The 17,871-nt window shown below is 42.8% G+C and overlaps 1 protein-coding gene across 1 annotated transcript in view; it reads left to right on the top strand.

Annotated features, from left to right (window-relative positions):
- numbl (NUMB like endocytic adaptor protein) overlaps positions 1–17,871 on the top strand; it is a 185,156-nt gene that overhangs the window by 98,742 nt on the left and 68,543 nt on the right. The window contains exons 2-4 of the mRNA XM_039768123.1: positions 4,576–4,715; positions 10,371–10,445; positions 17,219–17,293. Coding sequence (XP_039624057.1) covers positions 4,590–4,715; positions 10,371–10,445; positions 17,219–17,293 — 276 coding nt within the window. The 5' untranslated portion in view covers positions 4,576–4,589. The remainder of the gene's footprint in view (positions 1–4,575; positions 4,716–10,370; positions 10,446–17,218; positions 17,294–17,871) is intronic.

Here is a 17,871-nt window from a genome sequence, read left to right as displayed (position 1 = left end):
TGTGTCTGCGTGGGTTTCCTAGCACAGTCCAAAAACTTGCAGGTTAGGTGGATTGGCAATTCTAAATTGGCCCGGGTGTGTGCTTGGAGTGTGCTTGTGTACGTCCTGCGGTGGGTTGGCACCCTGCCCAGGATTGGTTCCTGCCTTGTGCCCTGTGTTGGCTGGGATTGGCTCCAGCAGACCCCCGTGACCCTGTGTTCAGATTCAGCGGGTTGGAAAATGGATGGATGGATGGATATTGACTTAGTAAGCTAGTCTCATTTTAACCACTGAAGTTTATTTTTCTTTGTTTTTAACTATAATTCACTAATACTATAATTCTGAATATTTGTGTATTTTCTTTCCTTCTAGTATCACATTTTTGCATTTATTGTTTGTAATGACAGTTAATATCTGCTTCCTTTTGTTTGTGGAATTGACTTTCTCTTTTCAAGTTTGAACTTTGTATAATTCCTCTTTGATCTTTGTCCTTATTGTTTCTCATCTTAACTGGCCTTTTCACGTTCATTTGAACACTTGGATTAGTAAATCATACAATATTTCAGAGCTCTTTCAACCTGCCCTTAACTAGTTTGCAGCCAAATATCTGTTCTCACTTTAGTTCGTTGATTGACTGGTTTTCTCAGTTTAATTCAATGAGTGATTTTTATCACTTTTGTTCATTGAGAAGTTTTCCTCTCTTAATTCACTGAGCAGCTTTTCTACTCTTCTTCTTATTTCTTGCTTTTACCTTTTCATCAATATGAGATATGAATAAATATGAGAAAAGTCGGTAGCTTTTCTCACTTTCATCCAGTGAGGATTTTTCTCACTGTAATTAAACAGTAGTTTTTCTCATTTTTATTTCGATAACTAGTTTTTCCCATTTTAATCATTTGACAGCTTTTTCTCAGTTTGATTGAAAGACTATTTTTTTCTCACTTTAATCCAAAAGTTAGATTCTTCCACTATTCTTCAATGAGCACCTGTCCCAGTTTATGTACCAATTAGCTTTTCTTGGGTTGACTCAAGATGTAGCTTTTCTCACTTTGATCCAATGAGAAATTCTCTTCTGTCATTTGTGGTGAGAAAAGGGTGACCAGTAGTTGAGATGAGAGGCTAAAGTTGTAGTCAAGGTTGTGCTGAGGTCAAAACCAGAAAAATTAAAAAAAAAAAAAAAAAAAAAATTGAAGTGGCAAGAATCCGAACCTGGGCCAAAACAAAAGGCCTCCTTTGATTAAGAGTAAACCACTGCTAAGAAAGAAATGCAGCACATCACCATGTTTGTACTGGAATCCCTGTTGGCATGGCTTGTGAGACGGGGAACAGGAATGTGACAGCACCCAGCCTCCATGACATCAAGTCTACCAAACCTGACGGTAAAGAGAGACAACAGAAGTAAACACTAAAGTCAAAAATGAATAAAACCCCCAAACAAGACAAAAGCTCACCTCTGAAGGTAGTTTAATGCTACATTCTCAAGTTGACCCAATACTTCATTTTTCTCACTTTGACCCAGTGAGTCATTTTTCTTTCTGAAATCCAGCAAGACGTTTTCTTCCCATTTATGTCAAATGAGTAGGTTTCCTCTTTTTAACCCAAGGAGTCGTTTTTCAGCTTGTAATCAATGCATAGTTTTTCTCCTTTTAATTCCATGACTGTTATTTCACATTTTAGAGTATTTCCTTTTTTATTTTCACTTTATTGTGGTGTGTGTGCTTTTGTTTTTTACTTGTTTTTAATTTAATCCACTGAGTAGTTAAATATTTTCAGATGACATAAGGCAAATTTCTTCTAGTCTTTTGTGATTGTAGAAAATACTCTGTTTGTGTTTTTCATGGAGAGGATACAGTATCTGTACAAAAATTTATCATAGACAAGTTCAGTGGTGTGGAAGTTTTGAATTATACAAGCACACATTCAGCATTGTATATTGTTAATATCTATACATATAAAAGGCAAAGCCCTCACTGTCTCATCACTAATTCTCCCACTTTCCATATAGGTGGGAAGCTGAAATTTTGCATGCTTATTCCTTGTAGTGTACAGTGGAACCTCGGTTTGCGAGCATAATTCGTTCCGGAAACGTGCTCACAGTCCAAAGCACTCGTATATCAAAGTGAATTTCCCCATAAGAAATCATGGAAACTCAGATGATTCGTTCCACAACCCAAAACTATTCATATAAAAATGATTAAAACAAAATATAAAGTAAAAATACATAAAACAAATTAACCTGCACTTTACCTTTAAAAAGAATCATGGCTGGTGTGAGTTTCTAAACTCATGTGGGATTCCACCCAACAGGACGACACGCGGAAGAGTGTCCCAAAGCAATTGCAGTCTCCCAGCGCTGTAGCAGTTCGCCGTATACAAAAAGATCGCAGACATGCTATAAGCGCCTGTCGTCAATGGGTGATATAAGGAACATTATAAAGATCCCGCTACAATAAATAATAGCGCTGTTGCTGTTTCAAGCTGAATAAAGCTGGTGTTGTTAAAGTACTGAGACTCGGCCTCGTGTTTTGGGGCACAAGACGGGGACTCACACTTCACAGCACACACGTGCACGTGCACACACACAGTCACAATGCTGTAGTAAACAGTATACGCTCGTACGGATGTTGACTATATGAGTGAGGCACGCAGACTCAGACGGAGAATAGGACACGATTGCGAGAGAGAGAGAGAGACACACACACACGAGCGAGCGAGATAAGGAGAGACACACACATGGTGCGGGAGCGAGATAAGGAGGGAGAGAGAGAGAGAGAGAGAGAATGAGACGAGCGAGATAAGGAGAGAGAGAGAGAGATAAGGAGAGAGAGAGAGAGACACGAGAGAGACACACCAGCGAGCGAGATAAGGAGAGAGAGGGAGAGAGAGAGAGAGACACACGAGCGAGTGAGATAAGGAGATGGGCAAGACGGGGACTCGCACTTCACAGCACACACGTGCATGCGCACACACACACAGTCACAATGCTGTAGTAAACAGTATACGCTCATACGGATGTTGACTATATGAGTGAGGCACGCAGACTCAGACGGAGAATAGGAGACGATTGCGAGAGAGAGACACACGAGCGAGCGAGATAAGGAGAGAGAGAGAGATAAGGAGAGAGAGACGAGCGAGATAAGGAGAGAGAGAGAGAGACACACGAGCGAGTGAGATAAGGAGAGAGAGGGAGAGAGAGACACACGAGCGAGCGAGATAAGGAGAGAGAGAGAGAGGCGAGCGAGATAAGGAGAGACGCGCTCTTGAGAAAGAGAGACACATGCGTGCGGGAGACAGACAGACAGACAGACAGAGAGAGATGCAGAGACGTGCACGTGAGAGAGAGAGAAGAACCTTCAGCTCAGTGTATCCATACTACTCGTATTGCAAGACATCGCTTGTTTATCAAGTCAAAATTTATTAAAAAATTTAGCTTGTCTTGCAAAACACTCGTAAACCAAGTTACTCGCAAAGCACTTACAAAAGTTAGGTATGTTTCATGTCCTATTGCAACACCCAAGGGGGGGAACGAGTGTACCCCCTAAACTGTATATATAGATAGGGGAAACCCCCTCCTCACTATTTCTGTGACTTCTAATAAACGTAGGAACCCCAAATTTCCCATGCTCATCCTTTACACTGTACTTACAAACGCTCAGTATGTTTCATTTCACGCCGTGCCCCGTAACAAACTTTTGAAAATAACATCTTCTTTTTGGTGGTCCTCATAATTATGCCGTAAGGAACTTTGAAAACTGACCTCTCCTTTTGGTGGTTTCATTCCTTATTTTCATTAACAGACAATTTATTTCACAGCAGAGACGCGCAAGGGCCGCCCCCAGTCCTCCTTCCTTTTTCCGCATGGCCGCTGTCCGCGCACCTACCTCGTGGTTGGCTTCCTGTATATATACATTAACGACATCCCGCACTTCCTTCCTTTCTTCAGCTGTTCGTCGTGCTCACTGCTCCCTTCTTCTTTACTCCACCACTTCAAACCTGTTATTGTTGGCCTTCCTTCTGGTGACTCCTGCCTTTTCGTTACAATCATCAAATTCACTCTCAGTACTAAAATAATCCTACGACAATTACATTGACAATCATGTTGCGTTATTTTTAAAATGTTTCCTTTTCTTTTTCATAACTTCTTTAACGCACTACTTCTCCGCTGCGAAGCGCGGGTGTTTTGCTAGTATTGTATATTATGGAGTGTAGTTTGTCTTGTGTGCACATTTTGGATAGGAGATGCGTTGCTTTGTGTAAAGGGGACCTTTAGAGAATATGGTGGGCCTGAGTGGGCTTGTGCCTAGTGGGTCTGTTCTCTGTGTGTGAAGTGTGTCCAAGCACAGTTTGTGATTATTGTGTGTAATTAGTATGCCAGCTGCATTTTATTTCAGAACTGCAGTGGGTTTTGATTTTGAATATCTCTGTACTTTGCACCATTAGGCTTTAGACATTGGCCTGTGCTCCCCCTTTGGTGCCATTCCTGTCCGCATTGCCTCCTACTGTCCTGTATGGGCACTGTGCCCCAAACTCCCAGTGATGTGGTCCACTGGTCACTCCTCTTATTTCTTTTCCTCTCTCTGTTTCTCTTTCACACAGGGAAGGAGGCCGTCATGAACAAACTGCGCCAGAGCCTGCGAAGGAAGAAGCCGTCCTATGTGCCCGAGGCCAGCCGACCGCACCAGTGGCAGGCAGATGAGGAGGCTGTGCGAAAGGGCAAATGCAACTTCCCTGTACGGGTAAGGCCATCTGTCTACTCGAGTGCCCTTTAACGTGCGCTATATGATCTTTAAAGAGACCTAGGGCTCCATTTATAAACTTTGGCGAGGGTTAGAGGGTGAAAATATGCGTATAGTTCATCACAAAACAGGAAAATATGTCCAACCAATAAAAAATTCTGATTTACACGCACATTTGTACACATTCTACCTTTATAAATCACAGTCATGTTGTAAATGTGCATAGGTGAGCGTATCTCGAACAGGCCATATATAGACAATGCTATTGAACCTCATACATATGCAGTCTCAATGCTGCAGATCTTCACTGGCTGGTACAGCAGACCACCCGACACTTCGAGACCCTGCCACCAGCATGTGACGAGTCCTGTGGTGTGATCCACATGACATTGAAATGAGTGGCTGGGGAAAGGAACGAGGTTGCCAGTGTCTGAGTGGGTAGCAGCTATCAGTTGGCACATATGATGACATGACTGCTGTTACAATGAATAGTACAGGCCTATGAAACACTGAGGGCTCAGCAACTTTCCTTACCAACAAGCCAGCCATCACATATAGCAGCACCTTGAGCAAGCTGTGTGATGAACGCTACTTTGTCTCAAAATAAATGAATCTCAGGTTGCACCAGCCAGGGCACCGAGCCATGACGTTTATCGGTCTCATCTTGGCATCACAAATGACTCCTGTGTTACAACAGCAGTGTCATTCTCCCAAGGTGCCCTTAAGTACCTGATTACCTTAGGAAAACCAAATGGCTCTTGAAAGCCTAAGTCAACTCATAAGCCAGTTATCATCATGAGCAAAGTACATTCTGCCAGTCCCTAAAAGCTCGTTCCCTTCATATATGACCATTTGCATAGTTTACAAGCCGCGCCAAACCAGCCATGTTGTGTCAAACCATTAGGCTCAGAATAGGCTGTAGGCCATGAGATTTAGAAATTTCTGTACATAGCGTGGGGCTCGTGTTTGTTTTTACTGTGCTTTGGTTTCTGATCCCGACGACTGACCACAAGTAGCCGATATATAAACTGATGGAACAACAAAAACGTTTTTCAGTCCAAATATGCCGTATTAGCCCTTTGTATGTCCTATTTATCACTGTTGAGGTTTAATATGTTTGTCACGTCAACACACATTCTAATAATGACTTGGTAATATGAATTATTATATGTGGTTTGACTGCATTGCCCTACATGTTCAAAGGTGTCGTCATTTCCCACTTTCTCCAAAATGATGTGTACAGGTGGTTCAGAGCTGCCTTTAATAATATGCAGCTTTTCTCGCTAAGGTTTCTTTTATTAATTCCATAATTTTGGGTGGAAAGCTGCATACACACACTTTGGGACTCCTTTTTCTAAATTTTATAAATTTGACCCCTAAAAACCTGAAGTCTGCTGCTTTTTATTCTGGCTGAGCTCTCCGTCACTTAATGGAGCCAAAGTCTCCGTTGCATTGATCTACCTAAAGAAACACTGGGGGCACCTGGCAAAGATTGTACCATCTGAAAAAAAGATGCTAAAATTTGCCTGAGTTATCACGGGTCAAACTGCCGCTCACTTCGACGTGGGCATCCTCCTGTGGAAACTCTACAAGATGGCCTCCTTCAGATTTACACAAGGAGAACAATAAACGCTCAGCAACCAGCTACCACTGCCAGCTCTGGAAAGGGTGCCCCCTAGGGGGCAGCTCAGATTTAAGAAGTGAAAGGGGATTGGGTCACTTGTGGTGGGTGTGATCCTGTCACACGTGAGGAGGTTGAGCCTGCTAATGCACATTGCATCGCTTGAAATGAAGAGAGCAGGAGGGCTGCTCCCCATCAGTAAATAGAAAGAGAAGATGAAAGGAACGCAGCGCACTGAGGGGGCTGTGCAGTGGGAGCCGTCGGCCACACGGGCGCTGCTCTCCTCCTTTCTGGGAAATCAGTTATCCACCTGGTGCCTTTGAAGTTGCTTTCATCTCTCAGCGTTCACCTAATTAGACCACTTGGTGGCGCCGCCCCATCCAACCCGCTCCTCAATCATCTAAATTTGAAAGGATTCCAAATTGAACACACGGATGAGGCTGATGGCACAGTTAGGACTCTCTTTGGGCCAACATCTTTCACAGTCAGCACCATCATAAAAAAATAGGAAAGCAGTACTTACTACACGTCAGAGTGACACAGTGGTTAGAGCTGCTGTCTCATGGCTTCATACTCCTGGATCTGAACTGCTGCCAATGTGACACTAACCTGCTGTTTCCGTGTGCTCCCTGTGACTTTGTGAGGTCATTTCTCAAACCCTGAACACAGGCTTGTTAGGTTAAGTTCAAGTTTACTTTCATGACTCCGCAGAATAGTGAGAGTGATCTGTTACTAACACAAAAGGCCCACGTAAAGAATAATAGTGTGCTTGTGTGTGTCTGTCAGCCCGGTGTCCCTCCTGAGGTGGTTCCTGCACAGTCCTGACTTCCCCTCACCTCCTAAAAAAGTAAGAAAGGGCTGCAATAGGTGTTTAGGATAGGGATCAATTCAGGCGTTTGGCTCCACTAATTTTGAGGAGCTTTTCCCTATGCCTGGCTGCTTTGAGACCCTCACTGCCTGCTGACTGAATGTGACCCTCTGGCAGGGCCAGCTAAGCCTTATTGTGTTACCCTGCTGTTGATTCTGGAGGCAGTGTGGCTACATAGTGAGTAAAGCCTCGAACCCTAAACCACAAGGCCACCTGTTCATTCTCCACTAGGAGGAGTCCATAGCTAAAACTGGAAAAATACAAAAAATTTACTGGACCTGTGAGGTGTAAGGAGAGGCACTATATAAATATTTGGCTAATATACTGTAACATCTTTCATATCTGTGTTTCATATTCTATATAATCTTTTCTAAATAGGCTTTCCTATCCTTCTTATATAACGCCACTTTTCTATCTGTCTATTATGACAGCAGATGGCGATATACCAGTGCTTAACCTGACACAGACAGAAGCAGGAGGCACACTTATAAAAACACAAATGTTTTTTATTTATTCGTCACTCATGTGGAATGTCCTCCCTGTTCCCACGAGCACACAACACAGTCTCCAAAACACACCACAATTCTTACTCCTCTTCTCTCTATCTTCACCACTCCTCTGTGGCAAGCTTCGTCCACAACCAACTGACTCTGGCTCCTGGAATAGTGTCTGCTTGTCCCTTATATTGGTCACCCGGAAGTGCTCCAGGTGCTTGTTGACCTCCTTGTGGCAGCACTTCTGGGTGTGGCGAAAGAACTGCCCACACGGGCTGAGGAATAATCGCAGAACACCCTGGTGGCGCCCCCAGATCCCAACAGGGCTGTAACGATCTCCAGTTCCCATGAAATCCCTGCGGGAGGCCGAGGTACCGCTGCCATCCAGGGGGGCTGTTCCGGGGGAGGTGATGCTCTGTCCACACTTGCTCCCCCCCATCCTTCCAAGGCAGAGGTGTCCCTGCCAGGAAATAGCCCTATCTATCTATCTGTCTGTCTGTCTGTCTGTCTGTCTGTCTGTCTGTCATAGTAGTGCCTTTTACTTTATCTATCTATCTATCTATCTATCTATCTATCTATCTATCTATCTATCTATCTATCTATCTATCTATCTATCTATCTATCCCGGGGTGCCATTATTTCTGTCAAAACTGGTAAGGAAGATGCCGCCCTCTAAGTATTGTGCCCATTATGCACCCTGCTGGACGGCTCCTCACTCTCACTCGCTGTCTGCCGCTCACCAGCTGTTGCTTTTGGCCCACTTCTCGTCACTTTTAAGTTTCGTAATCTTGCTGCTCTTTCCAGGGAATTCAGTGAGCCAAGTAGAACATGGATGCACAAAATGCTCCATTTTGTGTACCGGTAATCACAAGATTCTGCTGTGGCTGGTATTTGGCTATGACTTGAGGCGAGACGAGTTAATCATGGCTGGTGTTGGTCTTTTAATCCTGAAGCCAACCTTAAAATGGTGGTCACTCAGCTCCATCCTGACCCTGTTCATATTCCAGCCTGCGTATCCCCATTACTGGAGTTAAGTGTACATGAGCTTTTAATTTAGCTCACAAGTGCCTTTCCAGTAAATTAAAGAGTCCTGCAGTGAATCATTCCCCTTTATTCTTTCATGCATTTATTTATTTTATTAATTTATTACAGGAAGCCTGAAGTAAGTCTCCGTAAGATCAGGTGTAATGCATAGACTAAGCCAGAGTGCGAGGCCAGTTCATCATAATGAACATTCATGCACTGATCAATGCAGTACTGCAATATCCCATAATATGCACATCTTTAGGCTGATGTCAGAATCGTACAACTCCACGTGCACACTGACTGGGCTGAAAACTGAACCCAGGTCCTTAGACCTGCAAGACACTTATGGACCAGCTGTGCCTGCAAGTCTTTATTTATTGGGTAAACAGTGTGAAGTCATGACCACTAGGTGTTGTGATAACAATAATAATTAATAATAATAACTTGTTACATTTATATGGAGCTTTTGTAAGTAATCTAAGTGCTATACATAGACAGTGGGGGGCCACTTCAACCATCATCAATGTGCACTACCCACCTGGATGATGCAAAGCCAGCAATTCTTGCGCCAGTGTGCCCACCACATGTTAGCTATTGGGTGGTGAAGTGGTGAAAGAGATAGTTAGCCAATTAGAGATGAGGGATCATTAGGGGGCCTGAATGAACAAGGCAATTTAGCTATGACATTGGGGTACACCCTACTCTTTTCTAAGGATGACCGGGGATTGTTTATGACCACGGGGAGTCTGAACCTCATCTGAAGGACAGCGTCATTTTTACAGCATTGTGTCCCCTTCACTGCACTGGGGCATTGAAATCCATATACAGATGGCAGGGTAAGCGCCCCCTTCTGGCCACACCAGCTCCTCTTCCAGTAGTGACCCAAGCTTTTCCTAGACTGTCTCCCATCCAAGAACTGGTCAGGTCCAAAGATGCTTATCTATTCCAAAGTACAGGTGGTATGGCTGCTGGTCAATAGGGGGTAGCAGCTGTTTGGCACAGTACAGCTCTAGGAGGTCGTTTCTAACAAAATAGAGGACCCTCGATATGACCTTCTACTTTAGCTCAAGGCTGGAGGAGTTCTGCTGACCTGCACTGAATTTATTGCAGCTTACTTGAGGTCACCAATGCTGCATAACAATTTACCGGTCACTGGTTTGATTTGTCCAGGTCCCAAATGCAGATATCATGTATTTTTTCTGCCCACAAGTCCTTAGCCAGCATTTGCACTCACACATACACAACATTCAAAGGAAAGCCTTCCTTGACTTCTCACCGCGACCCCCTCTACGATTTAGAAGTTAGGAGTCAGGGCACTTGTTCAACTACTTGAATATGTTTCATTGCTTCAAGAATGTCTTTTTCTTTTCCCTCTCATTTCTGTTATACTCTTCTGCTTGTCGGCTTTGGGCTACCTAGCACATCACATCCAGTGCCCCCCACCCAAGCCCCACACCTGTTGACCAGTCACCTCCCATAATCCCACTTTGACTGGAACATCACTTGTGACTCCTTTAAATCCTGCAGTGGTTGCTAATCCCGGAGAGGAGGATCAGGGCTTTCCTCCTTAGTGCTGACGTCTGCTTGTGGAAATGTACAGTGACACTTTTTGAATTTCATTCTTTTCCTCCTTCTCTTCATTACAGTACTTGGGCCATGTTGAGGTGGATGAGTCTCGAGGGATGCACGTCTGCGAAGAGGCTGTTAAGAAACTCAAAACTGTAAGTGTATATGTATGTGTGTTTAGAGGTAGATGAGGTGTGGGCACCGTGGTTGAGGCTGAGCCTCAGAGTTGGCAGGGCTCTTTCAAGATCACATGCCTGCCCCTCAATGCTTATCATCCAAGTAGCACCCTAAATATCGGGGAGACACTTGTTACCATCGACTACTCCTATACATATGAGCACCATATTTAAAGGGCACTCCCTATGGCAGGTGCTACACTTACTGAGCACTTGCACACTTGATTATCCATACAATTATCTAAGCAGCCAATCATGTGGCAGAAGCGCAGAGCATAAAATCATACAGATGAAGGTCAGGAGATCAGTTCATGTTCACGTCAAACACCAGAATGGGGAGAAAATGTAATCTTGGTGATTTCGACTGTGACGTGATTGTTGGTGCCAGACTGGCTCATTTGAGTATTTCTGTATCTGCTCATCTCCTGGGGTTTTTACGCACACCAGTCTCTAGAATTTACTCAGAATGGTGCAAAAAAAAAAACATCCAGTAAGCGTCAGTTCTGTGGAGACAAACAACTTATGGATGAGAAAGGTCAGAGGAGAATGGCCAGACTGGTTCAAGCTGACAGAAAAACTACGGTAACTCAGATAACTGCTCTGTACAACTGTGGGGACTAAAAAAGATCTTCTGAATGCACAACGCATCAAACCTTGAAGTGGACAGGCTACAACTGCAGAAGACCATGATGGGTTCCTCTCCTGTCTACCAAGAACAGACAGCTGAGGCTGCAGTGGGCTCAAGCTGACCAAAACTGGACAGCTGAAGACTGGAGAAATGTAGCCTCGATTTTTGTTGAGAAACACAGATGGCAGGGTCAGAATTTGGCACTAATAGCATGAACCCATGCACCCAACCTGACGTGCCAACAGTCAAGGCTGGTGGTGGTGGTGCAATGTTATGAGCAATGTTTTCTTGGCAGACTTTGGACTTGTTTATACAAATCAATCATCACTTAAATGCCACGACCTGTCTGAGTACTGTTGCTGACCATGTGCGTCACTTGATGGCCACAATCTATCCATCTTGTAATGGTTACTTCCAGCACGACAATGCACCATGTCACAAAGCAAAAGTCAGCTCAATCTGGCTTCATGAACATGACAATGAGTTCAGTGTTCTTCAACGGCCTTCCCAGTTACAGAGTCTGAATCCAATAGAATTACTTTGGTATGCAGTAAAATAAGAGATTCGCTACATGAATGTGCACAAATTGTGTGATGTAGTCATGTCAACATGGACCAGAATGTTTCCAACAACTTGTGAAATTCATGCCACAAACAACTGAGAGCAAAATGGGGCCCACCCAATCTTCTTATATAATACGCTACCATGGCTATCCATTTGTCTGTCCAGGATTTTAACTCACCTGTAGTTCGCAAACTGTTTGACCTGAAATTTGGTACACATATATTACATGACGTCTACTATCCGCTTTCGGGGTGATGATTGACCTCCAAGGTTATTCCTCTTTTTATTTTTATTTTATTTTATTGTAGCATCAACTCTCGGCAGCAGCCAGCAGGAAGGCAATGTGGCACATGCGTACGGGCACCGTTCTCATCCCTACTATCTTCGCAGTCACGTCCCCTACTTCTTCATATCTTAAATCATTCTTAAGGCAGATCGAAGACTTAAGTGCCAGCTTAAGTGAAAAATTTAGGAAAATGTACTAAGTAATTGCAACACAAACACTGATTTAATCACTTTTAACGGGAAAAGATGCAGACGAAAGAAGAGAAAAAGCGGGCCGCTAGGGTGGAGAAAAGAAGAGCTGCTCAGGAAGCAGCAAGCGCATGAGCCTCTGAGCAAACGAATGGTAAACGTACAGAGAAAGAGGAGGAAAACTAGGAATGTCGAGTCAAGTGTGTTGACTGCACGTTATTATTGGGCAGTGCACCGTTACTGGTTCTAGTGTTTATCTGTTATATAGGGCCTTTCACATCTACCTGTCTGTCTGTGTGTCTGACTATAATATAGTTCCTTTCCTGTCTATCTATTATATAGTGCCTTATCTATCTATCTATCTATCTATCTATCTATCTATCTATCTATCTATCTATCTATCATATAGTGCCTTTCACTATCTATCTATCTATCTATCTATCTATCTATCTATCTATCTATCTATCTATCTATCTATCTATCATATAGTGCCTTTCTCTATCTATCTATCTATCATATATTGCCTTTCACTCTATCTATTATATAGTGCCTTTATCTATCTATCTATCTATCTATCTATCTATCTATCTATCATATAGTGCCTTTCACTATCTATCTATCTATCTATCTATCTATCTATCTATCTATCTATCTATCATATAGTGCCTTTCTCTATCTATCTATCTATCTATCTATCTATCTCTATCTATCTATCATATAGTGCCTTTATCTATCTATCTATCTATCTATCTATCTATCTATCTATCTATCTATCTATCTATCTATCATATAGTGCCTTTCACTATCTATCTATCTATCTATCTATCTATCTATCTATCTATCTATCTATCTATCTATCTATCTATCTATCTATCTATCTATCTATCTATCTATCTATCATATAGTGCCTTAATTATCCATCAGTTAATTTATGAAGTGTTTTTTCTTTGTGCTCTTTCACGGAGTGACACTTGATCCATATTTACAAATGACCCCATTGTTGTCCTCCAAAAGGTGCCTTACATCCGGTACACACAATTTCTGTTGCTGCGCGTACCACTGCTGTGTCAGACAAATCCATGCGTATCAAAGAGTTTTTCACATTAAGCCGGCACTTGCTCGTCTTGCTTTTCTGCTTTCACTCCCCTTCTTTTCTCTTTTTTCTCTCCTTTTGTGTGCCTGCTTCTCCCCCGCTCTCTTTTCCTCTTGTCTGCCCCTTTTGTTCCCGTCTGCCTTTTCTTGCTTTCCTTTATCCCCTCTTAATGTCTGCTTTCTGTGTTTTAAGGTTTCCAAGCCAGCACAGCAGGAAGTCGCTTGTTCTCCAAAGCCTTCCCTATTATTACTCCTCTTCTTTCATCTTAATCTGGAACAGGCTTGGTTAAAAAAAAGGAAAAAAAAAAAAACGAGGTGCTACGAGTTCAGATAGAGGATTTATTGGTTTTTGGCTGCTTTCATTATCTGCACTGGGTCAAAACCCTTTACAAAAGGAAATTAACTTATTTTATATAGCTCCTTATCTAATAGACAAAGTAACAAAGCCCTTCAAAGATTAGACTGTCTGTCTTTATTTTCTATATTTCTTTTCAGGGCAGCACAGTGCCACAGTGCTTAGTTCCACTGTCTCATTAGTCTTGGGTTCAAAATCTGTTTCCCGTCTCTCTCTGTGCAGAGTTTGCATGTTCTTCGTGTGTCTTTGTATCTCTCTCTATCACATTCCCAGAGGCCAGCAGACTAGGGTAACCAGGGGAGTGCAGAAGATGGATGTGCATGCTGTGTGGGGTTTGCTTCTTGAATTTGTGCCCAGTGGTGCCCTTATTAATTCTGAACTGGAGTGAAAGATCCCGAGTATGCTATAATCTGAACTCTTTAACAGCATCCCTGTATTTGACCATATATGGACTCCCTCTAACCACCCTCCATTTAAACATATTGGTCATGTCAGCCCGCCATCTCCATTGAATTCACCTTGCCCTCCCATTCTTCGTTAACAGCCATGCCCCTCAGCCAGGAGTCCATTTTGTAACACCTTAAACCATCACAGTTTAAACCACAAGACTGCTACTTCAGCTCCAGCATACTGTGTGAACCCCTCATTTCCAAATCCTACAGATGGGAGTGCTGGGTTAGTGACCCTTGTGAACTGGTGTCCCGTCTAGGGTTGACTCCTGCATTTCTGCCAGGATAGACACGACCCTGAACTGGCTTAAGCAGCCTCAGTGAGCTCTTTACAAGGCATTATCTACCTGTCAGTCATTATTTTATTTAGTACCATTCATAACCCCAATTCCAGTATGAACAATGCTAATACCAGCAAAAAGGAGTGATTTGTTAATGTATTCTGACTTGTATTCAAACACAAACGGTCTAAAGGTCAGGCATTTCATGTTTTACCAATCGTGCCACCAACCCCCATGATTTCCCTGTAAGTTGGAGGACCGCTTGCATGGCCGGCTGCAGTTTCACGTCATACCCTGGACAATCACAATGTCTACAGACCTAAATTCCATTGATTTTCTGCCATGTGATTGGCTGATTTAGATATTTGTGTCAACAAGCAGTTGAACAGGTGTACCTAATAAAGTGGCCGGTGAATGTATAGCACCCTTTGCATTAAGCACTCTCACTGTCTGTTTTATTTTGGGCACCAACAAGACCATCCTTCACAGAGCTGCCACTGCTGATATAGTGCCTCTACTGCATTTCTTTACTTAATCTACCGTCTGTTTTAAAGAGCACACCCACCAGCTCCTTTAAATCAATCCATTGTTCATTTGTAAAGCACCTTTCTGCACTATTAGCCTAATGAGTTTTTGTCAGCTTTGCACATGAAAAGTCTATTTCTGAAATGATTTTCATGGTTGGTCTTAAAGTTAAAAAGTTTGTTTTTTTTTTGGATAGTTGATCATATGACTGCGATCATCACGCTGCACGTGACAGTTAGAAACATTAACACTCCGCATTTATCCCTCGCTGGATCCAAAACCTTTTGATGTTCTTAGTGGTTGTGCTGGTTATGGTCACTTTTTGATTTCATCTTGCTGCTTTTGGTTTCCTGTTACTCCGTTTTATTTGGCTTTCTTGGTATTCTTGGACTTTTCTTGGAGCTCCTTCCCAGTCCATCTTGGTGGTGATCTCATCAGACCTGCCTCTACTGCAAAGAATCTTGGTGTCATTTTTGATTCCTCCCTTTCTTACTCCACCCACATAAATCACATTAAGAAACTTTCTTACTTTCATCTTCGTAACATATCCCGTGTTCGCTCCTTCCTCTCCTTTTCTAACGCTGAGAAACTTGTCCATGCTTTTATCACATCCCGCATCGATTATTGTAACTGCCCTTTCTAATCTTATATCGCAGCTCCAGCGTATTCAAAACTCTGCTCCAACAGTCTTTCCTCGAACCAGCAGCAGTGAGCACATCACACCCATCCTGCTCCGTCTTCACTGGCTCCCTGTGTCTTATAGAATCGAATATAAAATCCTACTAATAATCAACAAAGCCTTAAACGACCTCGCGCCAAACTACATCAGTGACTTCTCCATCACTATGTGCCTGCCCGCTCACTAAGGTCTTCTGATTCTGATAATCTTGTTGTGCCCCACACTAATCTACACTCCATGGGTGACAGCAGGGCCTTCAGCTGTATAGCGCCCAGACTCTGGAATGACCTACCAAAATTAATCAGATCAGCTGACTCCATGAATTCTTATAAAAAAACAACTCAAAACTCATCTGTTCAGGAAGGCTTTTAGCTCTACTTGACTTTATTACCCTTCTCTCAGTTTACCTCTCTGTCAAGATGCTCATGTAACCTGCATGTATGTGTGTGCGAGACCATCAATTCTGTTGTCTGTTAGGCTTTCTCTGAATTTACTGTCTTAATCTTCTTTATTTGCTTTGTACAATGCTATATACTGTATACTCAGCCGTTCTTTCTTATATTCTGTAAGTGCCTTGAGCATGGGAAAGGCGCTATATAAATAAAATGTATTATTATTATTATTATTCTGACCCTTGGTCATCCTAACCACAGCTCCTAGTTTTGCTGAGCTGACAATAATCCTTGGGCAGTTTCACGTGTCTACAGCACTGTTGCTGGCATGATCACAAAGGCCACTACAAATCCTGATCAGAATGGCCAAGAAGGTCAGTTGTCTGTGGTCATCACTACTGTGACTGTGTCTTGTTATAGTCGACTGTGGAGGGACTTCCCGGAGGTTTAGTTTCTCTATTAATCATGACAGTACAAAATTTGCTAAAAAAACAGATGGGTTCCTGCTCTCTGTCAGCTAGTGGCTAAGTGCTGCTCTCTGTTGGCCAGGATGCCCATTCACCTCCCTGCAGCCTTCCATGTCAAATGTGCGTGGTCCACCGTCTAGTACTGTAACAGGGCTCTGGCCTTGTCCTCCCAGGTTACCCTTCTGTCTGCCCCTCCTTACTCTTCTTGAGCGCCCCATTTCTAATTCTTTCTGGGCAATAAGTACACCTATGAAGTGGTGGAATCTGTCTATTTGCGATGGCATAGAGACATGCATGTTTCTGCCAGTTTACCCTTCTTGTCTCTTACTAAAAGAGTTGTCCTGGACCCCTGCCATTACCAGCCCACAATCCCCCTTGTCCACCAGACTACCCTTTATAATGTATTCAGTGTCAAATTCAGTAGACTGCAGCGGGATAGTAGTGCCAATAAGAACACAAATGTGCTTGGGTACCCAGGTACCCAGAAGAGTAACTCTTCTGCTTATTGCTGGAAGATTAATTTAATATTGTTTCTTTGTATCATTATACTGCTGCTGGATTATGTGAATTTCCCCTTGGGATTAATAAAGTATCTATCTATCTATCTATCTATCTATCTATCTATCTATCTATCTATCTATCTATCTATCTATCTATCTATCTATCTATCTATCTCTCTATCCTCTATCTCTCTATCTCTCTATCTCTCTATCTCTCTATCTCTCTATCTATCTATCTATCTATCTATCTATCTATCTATCTATCTCTCTATCTATGATGATTCTAAACTGCCTGAGGGTTTGTAAGGCTTGTATTAAAATATTAATGTTTTTCTTTAACTTTCAGATGGGGAAGAAATCGGTGAAGGCGGTTCTCTGGGTTTCCGCAGATGGCCTGAGGGTCGTGGATGACAAGACCAAGGTATTTCAGCCCCGGGAAAGCTCGATTCATGGGGCGAGGTGCAGCTCGGCAGGCTGCCATGCTGTCGGAGCTGATGTGGGGTGACATTGGGATTTATGTTTCTGCAGTGCATGAAGAACGACTGTTGGGTCAAAGGTGCCATTGCAGAGGCTGGTCATCATTTTCTTGCCACCTTGATTTCATTTTTTTTTAGCCACATGTAGGATTTCCGCCCACTTTTCACTGCTGTTTTGAGTTGTAAGTCTACATTGTGGGCGACTTCCAAGTTCATTACTTAATGAGCTGGACCCCTACTGCTGTCTTGGCCAACATTTGAGCTCTCCTAGCATAAAAGGAAAATGATAAAATAATAAGTCTGTGTTCCGAATGTAACAGCTATTCCATTCTGAGGAGTAACATTTAATTTGAATATACTTCTAAAGCACTTTGTGAATGAGATTTGACTGACGCTATAAGTAATAATGTCTTTATGGTAGTTTTAGGGCCGCCGGTGGTAATATTTAATAAAAATAACAGCCTCAGGTGGCAAATTCATGGCAGTCACTACTTTAGTCGGGTTATGATAATAGGAGGAACAC

This window comes from Polypterus senegalus, chromosome 11 (genome assembly GCF_016835505.1).
Source record: "Polypterus senegalus isolate Bchr_013 chromosome 11, ASM1683550v1, whole genome shotgun sequence".
In the NCBI taxonomy this organism is placed as follows: domain Eukaryota; kingdom Metazoa; phylum Chordata; class Cladistia; order Polypteriformes; family Polypteridae; genus Polypterus; species Polypterus senegalus.
The sequence above is the reverse complement of the archived record's forward strand: the minus strand, read 5'-3'. Positions and strand labels throughout refer to the sequence as shown.